The sequence below is a fragment of the Hoplias malabaricus genome, chromosome 2 (genome assembly GCF_029633855.1).
Source record: "Hoplias malabaricus isolate fHopMal1 chromosome 2, fHopMal1.hap1, whole genome shotgun sequence".
Lineage (NCBI taxonomy): Eukaryota > Metazoa > Chordata > Actinopteri > Characiformes > Erythrinidae > Hoplias > Hoplias malabaricus.
This window is the reverse complement of record NC_089801.1, coordinates 80,562,002-80,584,220: the sequence shown is the minus strand read 5'-3', so window position 1 is coordinate 80,584,220 and position 22,219 is coordinate 80,562,002. Positions and strand designations below refer to the sequence as shown.

General features: G+C 39.9%; 1 protein-coding gene across 1 annotated transcript in view; it reads right to left on the bottom strand.

The window, feature by feature from the left end:
- Nucleotides 1-18,941: 18,941 nt before the first annotated feature.
- The window catches only part of LOC136678448 (NLR family CARD domain-containing protein 3-like), a 133,130-nt gene continuing 129,852 nt past the window's right edge, over nucleotides 18,942-22,219 (bottom strand). The window contains exon 17 of the mRNA XM_066656502.1: nucleotides 18,942-20,548. Coding sequence (XP_066512599.1) covers nucleotides 20,004-20,548 — 545 coding nt within the window. The 3' untranslated portion in view covers nucleotides 18,942-20,003. The remainder of the gene's footprint in view (nucleotides 20,549-22,219) is intronic.

Genomic DNA, 22,219 nt, shown 5'->3' with positions numbered 1-22,219 from the left:
TGTTTGCTTTTTATTATCATTTACAGATTTCCTAGCTTCTGCTAGTTGAACAGTTAGTAGGTCTCTTTGTAACTTAAGTGTCTCCTTGTCTTTGTTATCTAATTTTTCCTTATATTTGTTCATATGGAACAAAACGTGCCTAACCCACAAGTCATGTGGTGCGTCAGGGTCCATATTAGGATCGTCCTCAATTTTGTCCTTTATGAGGGCTGGCAAGCCTTTCACAACTGCAGTCCTAAACCAAACCACCTGCTGCCCCCTAGCAGGGTGAACCCCTGTAGTGTTAGTCCAATCCTCAACTGCTTTACCCATATATTCCCCTGGGCTAAGCTTTTCATCCCAGGCATATGATGGGATTGTGGACGCTACTCTGGTTGGCCACATCTCTCTCATGACGTCAGTGAGGCGCTGCGAGTGAGCGTGGAAAATATCATAATTAGGTTGAGTAAATGTCTGAGCCTGTCTCTCTATTTCAGCTGCTTCCATGGAAGTAGTCGATCTTTTAATAATGTTTCTAAAATCCCCCAGTGCTAAAGTCATGCCACCTGTCAGACTGTCCAGCTTTCTAATCCAAGCAGCCGCTCCACTACATAAAGGCGGAAGCTGATCGACCAAAGTCTGTGCATCAGTCAATGATAATGGTACATATTTATATGTTCCTGTACTAGTGGCCACTAATGGAAACATAGTGTCGACGTTAGTGTCAGTCCTATATCTGTCAGGCGGGTGTCGGGGTCTGGTGCTTCGTCTCAAAATGTCCGTTTTGTCTGAAGTGTGCATGTCACATTCTACAGTCTGTTTTTTTAAGTCCAATTGTCTCTGTTCTTCTAATATGAGTTTTTCCATGGCACGCAATGTATTGTTCAAATCAGTAATCCGTCTACCACCACGACGTTCATTCGCACTGTCCTCATCATCTGCTATAAGTCCCTCATCTTGGTCAGAGTCATCCGTTGTGACATGTCCCTCTAAATCTGCTTTAATCCTGATGTTTTGTTTATTTTTACGTGGCATCGGGTTCTTAAATGGTGTTGTCAGTGTTTGTTTATCGACAAGGCGCGGTTTATCCTGTTCTACATAATTTCCTGTGGTATCTATAATGTCAGAACAGTCAGTGTGAATATTTGTCTGTGCAATTGAAATTGAGTCATGTGCCTTTCGCAATTGGAATGGATCTTGTGTTTGTACGTTTGTGTGTGTGACTGTTTGAGCTGGCTGCTCGGAATGAGAGCCCCTGTCTTCGTTGTCCATCCGTAAACTCACCGTGCCAGAGTCTACACTGAAGACAGGGAGGACATTATCAACTGGTGTGACGTGACCTAGATTATATGGGGGAGGCGGAGCTGTAGGCTCCTCCCCCTTGTGGTTCGTATACTCAATTTCCACTTCCGTGTTCTCGGCAGTAAGTGAAACAGCGCTCGAAGGTGATTGACCGGGTGTTTTCAAAACCACAAGCTGCGGAATGAGACTGAGGAACGCCATTTTAAAATTTTGAAGCTCCGCAATGTCCGTTTTAGCTATTTTTAAACTTGTCTTTGCCTTAGGTCTTTGGAAAAGGCTAGCCTTACTAACCTCTGCTTCAGCCTGACATAATATTTCCTCCAACTCTCTTTTTAACTGATTAATACAGGTTATTAAAGACGTTTTCTCCCCCGTGTGTATTTTAGCCCACGTTTCAAATCTCTGGAGCACACTTTTGTGCACAACATCCCGCTTTTTCAAATGTATTTCTCCCTGTTTTAATCCCTCAGTTATTATGTCAATTTCTTGTACAAACGGTTTCCATTCCCAGTTCCCCACGCCGTAAATGGCGTTTAATTCATTATGTAAGTCTCTAGTAGTAGCCATAATGTCTGTAAGAAGCTGATTAAAAAATTGGACCTTACCTGAATGGGTCTTCGTTCTAGTTCACCCTTTAATTGCAAATCAATTATCACCGCTAGGTTTCATCGCAATTCAGAGTGAATTAAAACATTTTTCCCAGGGTCACCCCCGCAGAGCGCCCACGCAGCCGCCGCTGCTCTCAGCACAGTCCGCCTTAGTTTATATAAAAGAAAAAGTCCAAAGTTTTAGAGTCAAGTTTACAAACTCAGCCAAAGAAAAGCAGAACCACCTCAACCCTGTGAATAATTTCACAGGTGGATAGAAAACATAAGTTTGTCTTCAAACACAGTATTGAATTTAAAAGCAAGTCAAGCCTAATTTACATGAAGTATGAAACCGACCCACGGACCGAAAAAGCTTATTAGTCAGAAGCAAATAACACGCCAATATATGAAATAAAATTTGTAATCAACAAAAAAGCTAGGAAGACAAGACAGTGAGCTCACAACACATAATTAAACCAAAGACTATATTCAAGGTACGAAAACAAATTTCCAGACACACTTAACAGTCAACAAGCCACAGTGAAATCACAAGATATATTCTAGCAAGCAAAAACAAAATTATATGAACTACTGAATTAGCAAGCAAGTTACAAAATATGTTATGATGACCGAAAAATTGAAACCGAGGCAGAAAATAAATTTTTAAGACGAACTACCACAGTTAAAATATGCAAACTAAACCGGAAAAATAATATTCTTAGGACAATAAGCAGTAAACAAAATACAAAATATATTTTTTCCACTACAAGTCTAAATTAACAATATCAAAGAAACCAGATTCAAAATTAGAGCAAATGTTCAATTAACAATTTTCCCTTTAATTCCCATGTTTAAACCTTACAGTTTCCCCAATGTACCCTATTAATTACTCAGCTTTACACCTTGCTCTCCTTTCTCCTACTCTCAACCTCTAAAAACGTCTTTCTGGAGCTCATTGTCTATATTTTCTTAATGTATAGTCTCCAAGAAAGCTCATTTAATTCACTTTATATATTTTACTTTAAAAACGTCTTCTGTTCAGGGCTCATTGTCATGAATAAACAAACCCCTCATTTTATTGAGGTTCATATTCATTTAAATAACTGTCCTTGAACGAAGCTCATAATTTATACCATTACAAATTTCTTTCCCTATTAATTTCTAAATCACTCATTCTTTATCACATTCCCCTTTTTCTTTAAACACACTCTCTCTCTGACACTCTCTAGGCAGAGGTGTCCTTTCCCCCCTTTTCTCTAAACACACCCACAGAAAATTTATGGCTCTTTACAGCACATGGACAGTTCTCCCCACACAAACTCAAAGGCAACCGCAGAAGAAAAGGGGGTTGATCAGTCCTCCACTTTCTCCTTTTTCTCCCAAAAAATTATTTCAGCTGAAAAAGTTATAAGATGGAAAAAAAGGGAGGGGGTGAGACACACACACTCAGCTGACACATACACATACACATACACATACACATACACAGAAAGACACTCCTCTATCGCCCTCTAGCGAGCAAAAACATACACGACAGTCATGTCACAGCCTCTAAGAATAACACAGGCTCTCAGAACAGACATGAAACATGAATACACAATCAAATTTCATTAAAATACACCACAAACTCTGGCGGGAACAACTTCCGCTCTTTTTTTTTTTTCGCGGGAACAACTTCCGCTCGCGGGTACAGCGTCCGCGAATATTAATATACTTAACCTGCGGGAACAACTTCCGCTTATGAATATACTTCAGAGGGAACCACCCCTCTCGGACGGCCTTTCCGACCGGGCAATTAACTCGATACCTCGTCAGGTTCCGAGTGGAGGACGCCACGACTCAGTTTTAAAAGATGGGAAACCAACATCCATCTATTATATTTTAAATTCCATAATTAATTTTTTAAACCAACAACCCCAAATGTATAAACCGATAAAAAATTATAAAAACATATTTAAAATAAATTGATTTGCTCAATACCTCACTCCGGACCGGCTTCAGACCTCCACACCACTCTGATTTAGAGATTCCAATATGCAGAATTTGAATAAAACAGGGTCTACTCACCCACTTTAGTTCATTGCGGCCGCGAGTGGAAAGGAATCCAAAGTCGGTCTTGTTCTCACACTTCCGCACGTCCGGGGTCACCAATTGAAGAATTAAAACGTTCTTTTGGACCGTTCCCAAAGTAATTAAAATTTAGAAGATCTCCAAAAGGTCCAAAATACAACCTTCCTCCTCAGGGAGGCGTGCTCGTTCCGGAAGCGTTACAAAGACCAGTCGAGTGAAGTTCAAAGCAAATCAAAGTATTTATTGGATCCAAGAGAACTAATACATGAAAAAGTCTAATAGCCTTCCCAGTAGAGTTCTGAGTTCTCCTCCCATCTGACTCCACAATTATACCCCAGATGACGTATAGCCTGGTGGTGAGGCGTTTCTAGCTGATTAACATATATTAATATGCATAATTAGACATGTTAGTACTCATGTTTCTCGCGTGCAGGTTTTCCATACACCTTGACCCCAAAACATTAATTCTTAGGTAAGCTTGACAATATACCTCTTCTTCCCACACTCCTCTCCCATCAGCAAGATTCAGAGGAGTCACTAATGGACTTAAGGTCACTGAGATGCCCTACAGTTCAACTCCCCCTTTTGGCTAACAGTTGTAATTTATATATGTCTTCTAAAAGCTTAAGTGCACTATTATTCAAAGTTAAACGTTTAGGAATTTAAAAAGGTGTATATATCACGTGTCAACATGCCAGTTAGTGTGCAGATTCTAAACTGTTTAAATGCATGGTTAAATACTGGTTAATCATTCATATGAGTACATATAAGATACAAGATTTCACACAATTATAAATGCTTAATTTTAACTAATCATTTAAGGATATTTGTCCACTAACACAAAATAATAAAATTATTTTTCACAACAAGTGAAACACAACAGAATATTCTTCTTCAGTAACAGGGTGTGACCGCCACATCTGTGGATTAACATTTACGCATTTGTAAAGTATCTTGAGACTAATCTCTCTCCATAAAACTACCAGCAAAATCATTAAAGGAGGGAGAGGAGGTAAAGCGCTGCGGGCTCACACTGCCCCCCTGTGGCCCTCGGTGGAAATACCGCTCTTATTTTAAAACACTCATTCTTACACAGATGCAGTTTTCGGTATTTTCTGAAAATAGACAGTATGTACCTCAAAGTGACCAAACGTTTAAAATAGTCTGTCACCAAACATAAAGGTTTTATTTGGTTGTTCTGCGATAAAACAAGTCAATTTAAGTTTATTCTAAAATGTGTTCCCAGGCGCTCCCTCTCTCTCTCTCCCAGACCCAGAGAGAGTGAGTGATCTCGGCACATCGACTCTCTTTGTCTTCGCCTGAGTCCCTGCTATTGGTTTACAGAGGTGTCAATCACTTCTGACCCGCCCCCTCAGAGCTGTGAGCGAATCCCTTTGGACAGCGGCGTCCAGCAGCGCACCCCTCCCCCGGGGAATAGGACCCCGCTCACAGCCGGCAGCCGCTCATTGGTCCACAGCTGCACTGAATCTAAGAAGGAACGCCCTCAACTTTGAATTCACGAAGACTTTACGTCAAAACTTACCATTGCCTGGGCGCTAGGAGCTCCAGAACAGTGCGTTACCGTTACTCAGGAAATAAAGGCACCTTTACTGTGGCGTGGTGAGTAATGGATTATCTTTTGCATAAAATTCCTCACTAATGTGACAAATGTTGTCTTCGAAAAAAAAACCTAAATAAAATAAAGGATATTTTTAACGATTCCTAATGAAAACAAGTGTAGTACAATAGGAAACAAACACGTCAGTTTAAGTTTATTCTAAAATATGTTCCCAGTCGCTCCCGAAAGTCTTATGGTGGAAAAATATCATTTCGAGACTTAATCCGTTCCCTCAGTTTAACAATCATTTTCAGACAGACATGACTCAGGCTGTGCATTAGGACACTAGTCTGATCTCTCCATTCCTTATTTACACACTACACCCACTGTTTACCACTGAAACATTAACAGTTGGTGTCGAGGAGGGAGTGAATCTGGTGGGACTCCATTTCGTTGTGAACTGAGCGAGTTTGTCGCGGCACATTCAGCTGGAGGTGGGACAGTGGGCTCCTGTTGTGCGGCACAGAGCCGCGGCCAAAATCACACCTCATTCTCAAAGTGTTCAGTAAAATCCAACTGACCCGCTGTTGTCTTTATTTATCAATTACCACATTAAACAATAAATAAAACATAACGGGGCTTTTGTGGACAGAATGAAGCCTGAACCGATGAAAATGAGATCAGACAATACCTCATATCGTCCACAAGAGGGCGCCCTAAGGTTTAATTTGACTCCTCATTCAATGTAATGGGGCACTGCGTGATGATACGACACTGAGGGGATTTGTGACCCCGAGTTTTGTAAAAAGGACACAGTTACACACCTAGTGAGTCCATTAAAGCTGGTCAGAACCTAATGTTGCCCAATTTGTCATCGTCCACAACACAGTCCCTGCTCCTCCAGTGGAAAAAGGACAGTTCCAGCTTCATGTGTCTCCTTCATCTTGTGTCTGTTTATTAAAGTATTGTTCCTTTATTTCGTAGACTACGCTTTTGCTGAAGACAACACAGAATGAAGAAAATAGTTATCAGCAAACACCTCTGCAACAGTCTAAATTAATCAAATAATTACAAATAAGCAGCTTTACAGTGGCACTGACGGTGTAATCCTCTACACAGCGCTCATTCTTTATGGTTTTATTCATTTTTTAACGTTCATTCTTGAGAAATATGACAGTAGCAGGTCAACTGTTGAGAATTGTTGAGAACGCAGCTTCAACAATAAAACTTCCTCATATTTTTATTTATTCTAAAAATGTTCACTTTATTCTTGAACATTAACGTTATTAAATCATTTTAAATAGACTTTATTCTCGTAATATAACTTTATTATAAATATATAATTTTATTCTTGAAATATGAACTTAAACTCAAAATATTACAAGTTTATTATTGAGTATTTACTGTTTTCTAGAAATAATAAAAATGAATTCACAAAACGTTGACTTTAATTTTGAAAAATCATAACGCCATCTGGTGCTTCACTGGCAGAGGAACTTAACTGTTTCTTTGCTCGCTATGAGGTGGGAGCAGTGGAGACAAACACAAGACCTCCACCAGTCTCCAATAACCACATCCTCATGGTGCAAGAACACGAGGTGAGACGTGCACTTAAAGCAGTGAACCCCAGGAAAGCTGCTGGTCCGGATGGTGTGACAGGAAAGGTACTGAAAATATGCGCAGACCAGCTCTGTGGCATTTTTACAAAAATCTTAAACCTGTCCCTATCAAAATCCATCATACCACCATGTCTGAAGTCTGCCACCATCATCCCGCTGCCCAAAAAGAACACCATCAGCGACCTCAATGACTACCGTCCAGTCGCACTCACACCGGTTATAATGAAGTGCTTTGAGAGACTGGTTCTACAGCACATCAGAGCCACTCTCCCTCCCAGCTTCGATCCACATCAGTTTGCTTACAAAGCAAACAGGTCCACTGAGGATGCCATCAATACTACCCTTCACACAGCACTCACACACCTGGAACACCAGGGAAACTATGTAAGAATTTTTAGACTTTAACTCCGCCTTTAATACGGTCATCTCCAGCAGACTGGTGACCAGACTCATACACCTTGATCTTTCTCAATCCACATGCATCTGGATTAAGGATTTTTTAACAAACCGCACCCAGTCTGTTAGATTAGGCCGCCATCAGTCCTCCAGGGTAACACTCAGCACTGGAGCTCCACAGTCCTCTCCTTTACGCACTCTACACCCACGACTGCACCCCCACCCACTCCAGCAACACAATCATCAAGTTCGCGGATGACACAACCGTGGTGGGACTCATATCTGGTGGAGATGAGAGCGCCTACAGGGATGAAGTCCTGGGACTGGTGGAGTGGTGTGCAGAGAACAATCTCTCCCTGAACTCCACCAAAACAAAAGAACAGGTCATAGACTTCCGGAGGAAACGCATAGACCCCACACCACTCATCATAAATGGGGACTGTGTGGAAAGAGTCTCTTCCTTCAGATTTCTGGGTATGCACATCTCTGAAGATCTCTCCTGGAACACTAACACCACAGCTGTGGTTAGGAAGGCACAGCAGAGACTCTATTTCTTGAGAATTCTCAGGAAAAACAACCTTCAGGAGAAGCTGCTGGTGTCCTACTACCGCTGTGCTATCGAGAGTGTGCTGACCTACTGCATCTCAACATGGTACAGCAGCTGCTCAGTGGCAGAAAGGAGAGCTCTACAGAGAGTGATCAACATGGCCCAGATTATCATCGGCTGTCCACTGCCCAGGCTGGAGGATCTGTTCAGCTCTCGCTGCCTAAGCAGGGCAGCCAATATACTGAAAGACTCCTGCCAGCCTGGACACCATCTTTTCCAACAGTTGCCCTCAGGAAAACGCTTCAGGTCCATCACATCCAGGACAAACAGACTGAAAAACAGCTTTTACCCCAGTGCTGTACGGGAACTGAACACACAAACCTCTTAAGCCACTCAGGGCCTGTGCAATACACAGCAAACACACGGACATTAATCTCTTCAACTACCCAGGGCTTGTGCAATAATTTGTTATTTATATTGTAAAAAAACTGCATGTTTCTACTGTTTTTTTTTTTGTTTAAGCACTTTAAGGTTTGCTGCTCAATTTCATTGTACATCTATCTATCTACACTAGTATTTCCTGTGCGCATCTACATCGCGGTTTACGGTAGAACGTGTGAGAGCAAGAGGGGGGACTCAGATATTGAAAATTCATAAGAAATGGAATTTAAAACACAGTTCCACATAATTCACTACAGTTAATATTAAAAACAGACCTGAGTGGCTAAAAGAACGGTTTACAACCCTTAAAAAGTCCATAAAATGGAGGGAATTCAGTTTACTCGGAGATTAAAATAAAAAATCAAACTGTTACCAGAAAATCCCACTGTTGTATTGAGAAACATGTCCTCAGGTTCACAGGGTGTAATATTTATGTGTATTTACTGTAAGAATTAGGAGTAATAGGCTGGAAAATACTCAGATATTAAACTCCATCAAAGGGTTAAATCAAACTGTTACCAGACCACTCCACTGCAGCCTTGAAGAACATGTTCTAGAGCACCCAGATTATAATGTTCATACATTTTTACTGTAGGAATGTGGAGTAATAGCATTACAAACGTCATAAGAATAACAACACAATTCCATAAATTGAAGAATGCTGAAGGCCATGAAATGGTTAAATCAAACTGAATAGTAATATTTCAAATTTCCCCAAACATTATTTTTAAATACAACTGTAGTGTTACCAGGGAGACAAGTGCAGTCTTGTCCCTTTTTTCTCAGGTACAATGTTCATAAGGTTTCATTATGGTGTAGTTGTGGTGTTTGTGGGTAACAGCAGTTAATAATTAACTCCTGTTAGTGATTCACATTTCCTGAAAATGACAGTTATATTAGAACGTTAAACACTGTAAAAAACGTTCAATTCAAAAGACACTAGAGATCATGACTGTAGTCTGGAAAACAGTGTTTAAAGTTTGAAAATGATTGTCTTTGGTTTTCACGCTATGATATTTGAGTCATAGAGCGGCACATTTATGAATAATTCTTTTTGAAAAAAACTAATCAATTTAAAGATATAAAAAAGAATAAATAAACATTAATCAGTTTTGTATTTTTATGTTTTAAATTCAGTAAAATGGTTAAATCTGTTTATTACCAGGAAAAATACTGTAGTTTTTAGACCATATCCTGAGATACAGGGGGTGATTTTGGCTGGTGTCTTTACCACAGCAGTTTTGAACTCTTGTCTTCAGAATTCTTTTAAAAATCCATGTTTTGTGCGTCATAACAGGGTTAAATCAAACTGTGATTTGAAAACCCCACTGAAGTATTCTGGGATGTATCCTTATGTACCCAGGGTATAATTGTCATGTCAGTTCTGTAGGAGTTTGTAGCAGTAGGATGTCAAACTGTCGTTTCTGATCAGTAAATAATCACATTTATTAACTCCATAAAACACTAATATCTAAGTTTAACAAATAAAATCAGCCCTATTCTTAACAAACACACACCAGGTAACTGTGGCAGTGACGCTTAGTTATTACACTGTTTAAATGTGGAAACTGGTACTGATTAATTCCTTAAACATGGACCTTAAATGAAGACGTTAAATCAGATGTTCAAGAGAAACGTTTTAATTGAAAGTACTCATTAAATCCAAGCCAAGCGTTTCAAGTTAAACACCACCCCCACCACCCACCACCAACACCACACTCTGAAATGTAAAGAAGACTCTGAAATGTAGAAGAACAAACTAAATGAAGGACAGTTTGTTTGTCTTTTATCTTTCAAACACTAACCTATGCAGGTTTGTCAGTGCCACTCCTCTGCTGTGGGGTCCAGTGCACACTTAGGGACACTCACACAAGTGGGGGATGATACCAGGAACTGCATTTGCTGCACTGGACCATCACTTCATTATTATGAGAAGTCCTGCACACACAGTGAACATATACTTTTACTGCACCCCTCTCTGGCTGTCTTTGTGTTTTTTTTGTAAGCACAGTCTGGGACCCTTTTCTCCAATATCCCTCTGTAGAGTCTTTGCCTTAGTGTTTGTTTTTCCTCAATAAGGCACTCCTCTGGTCTAACTCTGTCACACAACACCTTTACAAAGGCCAGGGCAAAAAGTCCACAACTGCTCCCTGACTGCTGAATCTGCACAGTAGTCTTTCTGATAATGAAACAAGGTGCTGACGGTCGAATCATCCGTGACAGCATTTGTTTAGTGTTGTTGTTTACTCCTGAATTTAAGCTGTCATATATGCACACCTCATTTGGCTGACAGAGAATGTTGCTTGTGTAGAGGGTTAGAAAATTGCCTCCATCTACAGTTAATTTAACACAGACCACCCCCTCCTCACACTTATTTTATTATTTTAATCATCAGAACCATTCTAAAAGCTTTTGAAGCCATTCTTGTTTGTTTGATATGGTGTTACACCACTCAACCCCTAGATGGCGCTTCATCCCATTGAGTTGCATGGAGAACACTAAAATTTAGACTCTGAGCATGCGCAGTTCAGAAATAAACTCGCGCTGTTTTCGACCAAGCTTTTCACTGCTGTCGTGTTTCTTCACTGATTCACAAATTCACAGATCCATAGACTCTAAGGATACACAGTGCCGCTCGGTCTGTGTGTCCCTTGCTGCTGGCCCAGCCACCCCTAGACCTGGGGCCGGCAACACTTGCAGTAATCCAGTGGTTGTCATTAATATTCAGTACTTGCACAAATGGCTTCACTGGGGCACCAACAATACTGCCACGATGAAGGGCTGAGAACAACAGGCATGACTGAAAGCCATCAATATCATTATACTTCTGTGCCATGTAAAAGCAAGCTAACTCTATCTCATCACTGCTTAGCCATGTCTGCGGGTCCAGATGCTAATCCACTGATCACGGTGAATAATTACTGGTCTCGACAATCTGGCTGCTGCTGGAATGACTTCTTGCGGTGAATGATTTCCCCAAACTGGCCCAAGGTTTTCTCTCCGTGCTCTTGTTTTCATTCCTTTACCTCTCTGTTACAAATAATATAAAACATATAAATGTTAACGCTGAGAACTGAAAGCTAAGTGCAATATCAGTAATTTAAATGAAGCTGAATTAAGTCTGAAGCTGCAGTTTTATTTAAATATAGAGCACTACATAAATACGCTTTGGGTATCCCTTTAAAATAAGACCACAGTTATAAAGGTTTACAAATGTTTTAAAAACCTGTGTAAAACACCTTATAATAATATATAATAATTATATAATTCATAATCATTTGTGACCCACAGATAGAAAAAGCAGCAGTGACCTGTGTTTATTGCCTAATGCTGAAAATGTCTGAGCACTTATTGAAAATGTCGACATAAAGAATAAGCTAAGACCTGATGATGTGAATTTGGCTGATTGTGTTGTTATGTCGGGGTACACACCGCATTATAGTTAATGTATAAACAGCGAGTTTGTTGGTGGTTTATTCATTAAACGTTTGCCATTTTTAAGAAATCTGTGCTGACGCTGATAGGTTTAATGTCGATTGATGGAGAAGACAAAGTAAGGTCAGTATCCAGCAAGATCTGAGGTCTAACAGTGCAGATGGATGTGGGTTCACTATTTGGCAAAGAGGCCATTTCTATTTATGTTTTATAACATCATTAATTATTTTTAATATATTAACAACACAATAAATATCATAAATAAACAGATGGTTAAACGTTAATAAAAGTGTATAAGTGTAGTCCTATTCTAAAGTGGTACAGTGTTTTAATGTTTCGTGGCTAAGCCTTTATTACTCTTCTAGAATCACTGGAAGGTACTGAGCTACAGACTGAATAAAATAAACACCTTTAAAGGAACAGTTTCTTTTGTTTCATGAACTTGTTTCTGTCTCGGCTCACGCTCTGAAGTTAGAGGCTCATAAGATGTGGATGGCGTAGATGTAATTAATGTCATGGGATGACTCTGTGGATATTAATCATATAGAAATATGCATTAGTTCACATTCAGATATTTCCTTTGTGAAAACTTATTATAATTCTGAAGACAGACATTGTTTAAAAAACTAAAGAAGTGTCAGTTGTAGAATAATATATTATTAATGTGGTGATATGTGGTTATCTCACTGTCACTGATGCTGTTTCCTGAATGTCAGCTGTAGGCGAGGCACAAGTCAATGGGGATTTAGTGCTCTGTTTTAAACTGGAAAAGTCATGTCAGTGAATAAATAACTACACGTCAGTGCACAAGTCAATAGAGTTTTAACACAAATAGTAGAGTATTTATTACATTTTGTCCAAATAATATGACCATGAAACTATGAGCTATAAAAAGGCTCCTGTGCTGTACTCGGCCGCTTATAAATGAGGTCCTCATCCCTTTCATCGTCCACTGGTTCTTCTGCTTTCAAATGTGTGCTGTTTGTTCTTGAAGACGTCTTTAAAAAATTCAAAATAACTGTTTTTTTTGGTTCTCACTACATTTTTAACAATTACCTAATAATTTTTAATCATTTTCTTGTATCATTTTTATCTAAAACATTGTACATTTAAAAAAAACCAAATAAACAAAACACTATCAGGTGTTAATTCATGAACTCACTGTTGGTTCTTATATTTTTCACTTTGTACAAAAATGTCTACTTCATCGGCGTGACACAGACTCCCCTCTGATTCCCTTCTCTTTGTTTCCACACCTCTTTCTGTATTTTCTGCTCCTAGATAATGACATTAATAGTAATTAAAATACAGATGTTTGGTTTCTCTGTGCTGCACGTGTTTATCTTTTTGCACTAAGTGTGGTGTTAATAATTAATACTTATACAATCATTCATAACGGTTTAAAGATAAAAATATAAAATCACTGTTACATATGAATATTGTCTTATTGTAGACGTCCGGAAAGATGAAAAACAGATCTTTAAATAACTCTTAAATGACTGTCTGAGCAGAGTCTGATAAATCCTATTTAATAATTTAATATAAACATTCAATTAATATATATTTATCTTTTATATTATATCATGTGTTTGTGTGTATTTATTTTTTCAAACCTTTTCACTTTTTTCCTCGTGGTTCGTTCTCCATCACCACATTCCCTTAAAAGGGCAACATGGGCGTCCTGATCACTTCTCACAGAGTCATCACGTCTTGTTATTCGTTGTCTATTGAATCGTATTTTGTTGAGCTCCCACTGGCTCTTCTCCATGATTCCCTTGGGTTCTGTCGTCTTTGGTGAAGTTCTGAAGATCAATGGCGTGTTTCACTGTAATATATCAGATTATTTCCAGCAGCACGACTAGTAAAATACAGACCATACTTTTAAACTGAGAAACACTTGAAGTATATTTCACCTGGAGGGTCTTCATTGAAATTCTGGAACATTTCTTTGAGAACTGCTGATAAACAGCCCCTCACCACGCCTCCCCAGGTCACCGAAAATAACACCATGGTCCTGAAATGTTCCTCGTTGTGAGATATACTTTTTCACAGATGTACATTCTGTGCATGAACTAAGACTGGAATCACCTGAATGAATCACCTACCCAGCGTCAAACCTGTCCACAGAGCTGCCTGGGGCGAGACGTAAGTGACTAAGGAAGAGGTGAATGTCCTAGAGCAGTAAACATTAGGGTCTCCTTCTTGGTCCAGAGGTGCGCTGCTGATGAGATTCTTGAAATGTGTTTGAAATGGTGTTTGACTCACGGTGACCTATAAAATAAATCACATATTTACGGATTGAGGAAAAGGGTGAAGAGAGAAGTTTAATGAAAATCATAATGAGGTTTTTACCTCAAGGTCCTCGGCAACAATGCTGCTGTCATTGACAGGAGATTCTCCAAAGGCCATAAGCAGTGCCTGGAGGTCAGTGAAGTGCTTCTGTACATTTTCAGAACTGCATGGACTTGATAAAAGTACAGTGCAGCTGAGAAGCACCTCGTCTAATTCTGCCATTGTGCTGATGTCAGGAGGCCAAATATATGCACACACAACTTGTAGTGACTGGGAGCACTGACTGAGGAATAGATAGTTTAGAGTTGTTATAATGTACATATTACAGGTCAGTTACACAGACTAATACACATTAATAACAAACAAACAAAATGTTACTAACTGTTTATTTCCATATGGTCTTTACATTCTTCATGATGTGGCTCAGACAGCGATGAAGAACAGTGACTGAAGTCTTCTGTGGTGCCTTTTCCAGTTACTATTTTGAAGTATTTCACAAGCAAATTGCTGAGGTTTGTTTGGTAAAAAACTTGTGATATTTCCTGCATGAGAACAATAGGGCCATCACCTACAATCATTATTGGGTTTATATTCCTGTGTCCATGAAGTCTGACACGATCAGTTTGAAACACACTGAGAAAATAAAGAACAGAAGCAGTGGTGTGATCACATGTCACATCAGTTGCGACAGGGAAAGGAGGACAACCTTTGTTTTGGTTTCTCACCACGATCTCATACATAAAATGGACCTGGATTGTTTTATTGTTTTTTTTAGAATACTCCCTGTAGCATCTAGATACACTGTGTCCTCTTTTGATCGTCTGTGAAAACTGTCAGTGCTCCTTTTTGACCACAGCATTGCTCCTTTAGGAAGGAGGAGTAGTTTTTGAAGCACATTGTAAGGCGAGTCAGTTTCTGGAGACTCAGAGTTTCATTTTTATGAGGTCTTTTCTTGCCTCTTTGTCTCCAGGAGATGGATTTCAGAACCCCAGGAGTTGGGGCTTCATCTCTGCAACCAGACTCAAATACAGCTTTCTGACGTTCCTGCAGATTTTGAAGATGAAGAGCCCTTGGAAGCGTTCCTACAAGTTGTTGATCTGTATGAAGTTGTTCTTCTGCTCTCACAGGACGCCTGTTCAGTTCAGTTTCTCCGTGTACCGCAGTTTCACCTCTGAAGGACACAAGTGCTTTCAGAGTAGCCTCACTGTGCACTACAACATCTACTTCAACTGGACACTCACTAAATGTACAGCACCCTGAGCATTTAAAAAGTGGTGCATTTCTCTTTGATCCAAGAGCTTTAACCCTGTGACCAAGAAATGCAGAACTGCAGCATGGGTGCACAGATCGAATGACTTTAGCTGTAACATTTGTCCATTGTAGTCCCTTAAAGTGGTTTCTTTTTTGCCTTTTACGTAAATGTGGAATGAAAAAGAATAATGTTGGTGCAGGAAGACACTGGACACACACACACACACACACACACACTTTACAGCATTGTATAAGTAAAATGCATTAAATATCATCAGCTTTCAATGTGTTCACTACAGATCTCAATCAGCTGCTGCTGAGTAGCACAGTGTTCATATTAATATTCATTCATTCATTCATTGTCTGTAACCCTTATCCAGTTCAGGGTCGCGGTGGGTCCGGAGTCTACCTGGAATCACTGGGCCCAAGGCAGGAACACACCCTGGAGGAGGCACCAGTCCTTCACAGGGCGACAAACACTCACACACATTCATTCAAAATATAAACTGGGCTCAACGCTGACAGGGGATTCACTCAGTGGAGAACTGTTGGACGGTGCTGGACCCTGGTGTAACTGTGGGGGACCAAACCAGTCACATCATTTCCCTTGAGGAAGGGTCTTGTGTTTTTGAAAACTGTTTAAAACCGGGCACTCTTCAGATTTAAGAGGCTGGAGGTGATTGAGGGGTTAAGCCACAGACCGTCTTCAAGCGCAGCCTGAAGTGCTCTCAGTCCATGTTTCTGTAAGATATCGGTGTTGACTGGAATCAGAGGGGTTTCTTTTGAGTGGATCACATTACAGCTGCAGTATGAAGAGGAGCACTGACTCTTGCTTGTGACACTTGGAGTGTGCTTCATTGTTGAGGTGATGATGTGAGCAGTGTTACTTTCTGCATTGCTCCAAGTCGAAGTCTCAGATTTAAAATGTATTTGTAAATTACTGAATGTTCAGATTCAACACTTTACAAATACATTTTAAATTCGAGACAGTGACTTTACAAATATATTCAATGTAAATTTAAACAAATGTATTTATTTTCGCATAAAATGATGATATATCTATGAAAACCAAACACGTGTTTATGAATGTAACTGTATTTGTACAAACTGCAGACCGTGAGACACAGAGTGTGATGTGTTCATTTGTGAACAGTGAAACATATCTGTGTTTAATTTGTGGATTAACATTTACACATTTGTAAAGTATTTTGAGACTAATCTCTCTCCATAAAACTACCAGCAAAATCATTAAAGGAGGGAGAGGAGGTAAAGCGCTGCGGGCTCACACTGCCCCCCTGTGGCCCTCGTTGGAAATACCGCTCTTATTTTAAAACACTCATTCTTACACAGATGCAGTTTTCGGCTCATTTTAGAACGGTTCCACTTTAACACTAGACTTTAACACTGAATGTAGACAGTATGTACCTCAAAGTGACCAAACGTTTAAAATAGTCTCTCACCAAACATAAAGGTTTTATTTGGTTGTTCTGTGATAAAACAAGTCAATTTAAGTTTATTCTAAAATATCTTCCCAGGCGCTCCCTCTCTCTCCCAGACCCAGAGAGAGTGAGTGATCTCGGAACATCGACTCTATTTGTCTTCATCTGAGTCCCTGCTATTGGTTTACAGAGGTGTCAATCACTTCTGACCCGCCCCCTCAGAGCTGTGAGCGAATCCCTGTGGAGAGCGGCGTCCAGCAGCGCACCCCTCCCCCGGGGAATAGGACCCCGCTCACAGCCGGCAGCCGCTCATTGGTCCACAGCTGCACTGAATCTAAGAAGGAACCTCCTCAACGTTGAATTCACGAAGACTTTACGTCAAAACGTACCATTGCCTGGGCGCTAGGAGCTCCAGAACAGTGCGTTACCGTTACTCAGGAAATAAAGGCACGTTCACTGTGGCGTGGTGAGTAAGGGATTGTCTTTTGGAGCTTTTCACCGGTGCGGCGCTTAAAACAGTGCTTAAACAGTGAGTGTGTGGCTGTGTTTGCGCTGCTGCTGCCGCCCTCGTGTGGTGCACATGTGTAAATGCGACCGGCACAAATCTGTGTGGAGACACTGACCGGTCGATCACGATAAAAACCGGCCTTTTCCGGTCACGGACGATCAGTCTGTGCATCTCTACTGTTGGTACATGATTATATAAACTGATTATATAAATAAAGCTCTTAATAGCTGTGGAGTTAGTCATGGGAACATTGGGTCTTTTTCTTTCTTTTTTACCAGAGAAATCACTGAGGATCTTTTGTGTTTACATTCTCTTATAGTCTTTACTCTCATACATTCAGCTTGTTGTTGCAGTGAAACACAACAGAATATTCTTCTTCAGTAACAGGGTGTGACCGCCACATTCTCACTGCTTTAAAATGTGAGAAAATGTTGAATTTTATTCAGAATCTGTTTCTCATATTGAGAAGGTAACGGAACACATCACAAAATACGTTTTAGGGAATGTACTTTGTTTTCTGTAACGGAATCCATTTTAAAAGTAACCCTCCCAGCACTGTCCATCCTCCATTCAGTGACACACACACCTCCCCTCCCCCAACTCACACACGGACAATTTTGAGTCGCCAATCCACCTACCAACGTTTTTTTGAACCGTGGGAAGAACCCGGAACACCCGGAGGAAACCCACGTCGATACTGGGAGAAAACACCAAACTCTTCAGTCACCTGGAGCTCTTCTCAAGCAAATTATTTAATAAAATGGTTTTCCATTTAAATGCTTTTACATTTAAGTTAAAAAAAAAACTTTAAAATAATAATAATAATAATAAAAAACGAACAGAACCATTAAAAAATATACGCAGGCTTAAAATGAACTGGATTTCACTGTGGACGATCTATTTGGGAACTGAATTACAGATGTAAACATTATTCCACAGCAAAAAAACAAAACAAAACAAAAAACGATTAACGGCCTACCGAGTGAAAATCTTCATCAGCTCGAGTAACTTTCGATTTTGTTTGTTTATCTTTCCTGTTTGTATTTACTTGGGGATATAACCCACCGGACCTCACCTGATCATCACCCAGTGCATATCGCCATCTAGTGTTCGGAACAGTATAAATCCCAAAACTATACATATTCTAGCGTGAATAACGTTAGACACTCTTTCGAATTATTACATTTTATGTTGATTTTCTAAGAGAAAATAGTATACTCTACAGGATTTAAAGTTTTATTTCCCCTCCCCCCTTCCCCATAGGTTAAATCCAGAAAATCGTAACTGCATTAAAGTGTGCAGAAGTGTGCTTTCTTTTCTGTGGAGGATGTGTTCACTTTCTTTGTAACTAGGAAATCAACAAAACCCATCATTTGGCTGCACTGGAATGTAACATGATCCAATTGACCATTTCATGATTTACACTGTGAATATAGAGGCAAACTCTTTATTAATAACAATCAAGTAATACAAGCAATAATAGAAAGATCACAAATTACATAATGATTTGAATGACAATGAAAAAACAAACAAAAAATCCACACATGCAGTAGGGGACATCATTTAGTCCAAAATCTAAGATAAGATTATTACAGACACAAAAGTGAAAGGGGAAATCCTGAGTTTTAACAGGTAGATCTTGCCTCACATTCAATTAGAATGTGGTCAAAAAGTTAATTTAAGTAATATATTTCAAAAAATTAAAATATAAAATATAAATTCATTACAAACAGTGATCTTTTTCGAGCGTTTATTTCTTTAAATGTTGATGATTGTGGCTAAGAGCCAATGAAAACCCAAAAGTCATTATCTCAGAAAATTAGAATATTATATAAGACCTATTTAAAAATAGATTTTTAATACAGAAATGTTGTTCTACTGAAAAGTATGTACAGGACATGCACTCAGGGGGCTCCTTCCTAAATGGAAATCCCAGTCAGCCACGTTAAATGGAACCCAGAGCCTAGACCCGCTGCATTGGCTGCTGGATGTTGCCGACATCGTAACACGTCTGCCATGGTGTTGATGTCATTGGGTGAATTTATTATGTTTGTTAACAGGTCCATAGCCTCATTTATTCTGGGCCTGGGCTCTGGGTTCCATTTAACGTGGCTGAGTGGGATTTCCATTTAGGAAAATACCCACACACAAGGGAGGGGCATTGTTGACCATTAGCGAATCAGAAAAGGAAAATTTAAATGACAGCTCTGTAGGCCAATCAAAAAACGCTACCATTAAACTCTCATACACATACTCTCTCATTGACTGTCAAACTCATACACACTTACTATAAAAGTCTCTTTCATTCCCTAATGAGAGAGGGTTTGATGGTGTGTGTGTGAGGACTGATGGAGAGTGTGAGAGGACTGAAATTTGGCTTAAATGGCCACTCATAGGAATCCTCTGTTGGGATACACATTGAAACCAGGGGCCCTTATCTTATGTATCTTATTTCTGAAGTAGAGTTTACATTAGAAAAGGGAAAGAGTGAAAAGACAGGCAGAAAAATAATTAAATTGAGAGAGACACAAAGCAGAGTCAAAAAAGAGTGTGTATCAGATCATTACAGAGACACAGCACTATTTTATCTGACACAAACTCACTGAGGAGTCTGGATAAAGCCTAAACCCTGCACAGAGGGGTTCAGTGAATGTGGTGTGGAGTGTGTGTAAGTGTGTGAGTGTGTGTGTGTCAGTGGAGACGCTGTAGAAGGACAGAGTGCCAGCCGGATAGTCCAAATACACTCCTGCTCTGTTAGAGCTAGAGGGAGGAGGAGGGACAGCAGTGTCATTTGCATTGTAACGGACAGAGTAACGGTGTTCATGAGAGGTCAGACTCCAGGACTTTTCATTCTGTCCAAACCAAGTGGCATCAATGGCTCCTTTTCTATCAATTGATTTATACGCCACTGAAATATATACCAACCCCCAGCCACTCCACTCAGTTTCCCAGTAACAGCGTCCAGTCAGACCCTCTCTACATAGAACCTGTCCCCAGCCACTGAATCTCTCTGGATGGTCAGGATACTGGTTTTCTTTCTCCTCATTGGACACTTTTCTGTTATCCTCACTGAGAGAGAGGTGTTTGTGCACTGTGTTTGGGTCCATTGTGAGTTCACAGGCATCTGCACACAACACAAAATAAAAGCATCACAAAAGAAACTAAACTCAGAACAACACATAAGAAAATGAGAACTAAAAAAGAGAAAATATGTGAATGAATAGAAATAAATTTCTTTGTTGTACATATACAGAGAGGGAGCTCGAAGGAGGCAGGGCTGGACAATTGATCAAAAATTAACTGTAATCCAACCTGATGACTTCTCCCATGACACTCATTTACATTCATAACTTAGCCATGCAGCACCAGTCAGCAGCTCCTGGATTTCATTTCTGATACAGAAGTTAAATACCTGCCGTATACAGATGATCTTGTCCTGCTGTCTCCCACACAACATAGGCAAAATTTCAATTCAAAAGTTTCAAAAGAAACCCAGAATTCAGGAGAATAATACCCTTTCACACTGAGCAGCACCACACTAATCCACTGATAAAGGATTTTTTTGAGAACTGACCTCTGCATCAGGCAGCTTCAACTTAATTACTCAAAAGCATTTTCAGTACATTGGTAAGAATTTGGTCACAGATACAGCTGCTGGTCAAAATTAGAATACCATGAAAAAGTTGATTTATTTCAGTAATTCAACTCAAAAAGTGAAACTTGTGTATTATACTCATTCATTACACACAGACTGATATATTTGTGTTTAACAAGTGTTTATTTCTTTTAATTTGATGATTATAACTGACAACTAATGAAACCCCAAATTCAGTATCTCAGAAAATTAGAATATTACTTAAATACAAAAAAAGAATTTTTAGAAATGCTGGCCCACTGAAAAGTATGAACATGTACAGCACTCAATACTTAGTTGGGGCACCTTTTGCCTGAATTACTGCAGCAATGCAGTGTGGCATGGAGTTGATCAGTCTGTGGCACTGCTCAGGTGTTGTGAAATCCCAGGTTGCTCTGATAGTGGTCTTCAGCTCTTCTGCATTGTTGGGTCTGGCATATTGAATCTTCCTCTTCACAATACCCCATGGATTTTCAATGGGGTTAAGGTCACGCGAGTTTGCTGGCCAATTAGGAACAGGGAGACCATGGTCCCTAAACCAGGTACTGGTAGCTTTGGCACAGTGTGCCAGTGCCAAATCCTATTGGAAAATGAAATCTATATCTCCATAAAGTTGATCAACAGCAGGAAGCAATGTAGTGCTCTAAAACTTCCTGGTAGACGGCTGCGTTGACCTTGGACCTCAGAAAACACAATGGACCGACACCAGCAGATGACATGGCGCCCCAAACCATCACTGACTGTGGAAACGTGCCTCTCCTCTCTTCCTCCAGACACTGGGACCTTGATTTACAAAGGAAATGCAAAACTTATTCATCAGAGAACATAACTTTGGACCACTCAGCAGCAGTCATTTTTGTCCAGTCATTTTTGGAAGCAAGAAGCTTCTAATGCTGTCTCTTGTTCAAGAGTGGCTTGACACAAAGAAATGGGATGCTGAAGCCCATGTCTTGCATACATCTGTTCATTGGTGGTTCTTGAAGCACTGACTCCAGCTGCAGTCCAGTCTTTGTGAATCTTGCCCACATTTTTGAATGGGTTTGTTTTTTGAATGGGTAATGTTGCACAATCCTCTCCAGGGTGCAGTTATCCCTATTGATTATACACTTTTTTCTACCACATCTTTTCCTTCCTTTCACCTTTCTATTAATGTGCTTGGAC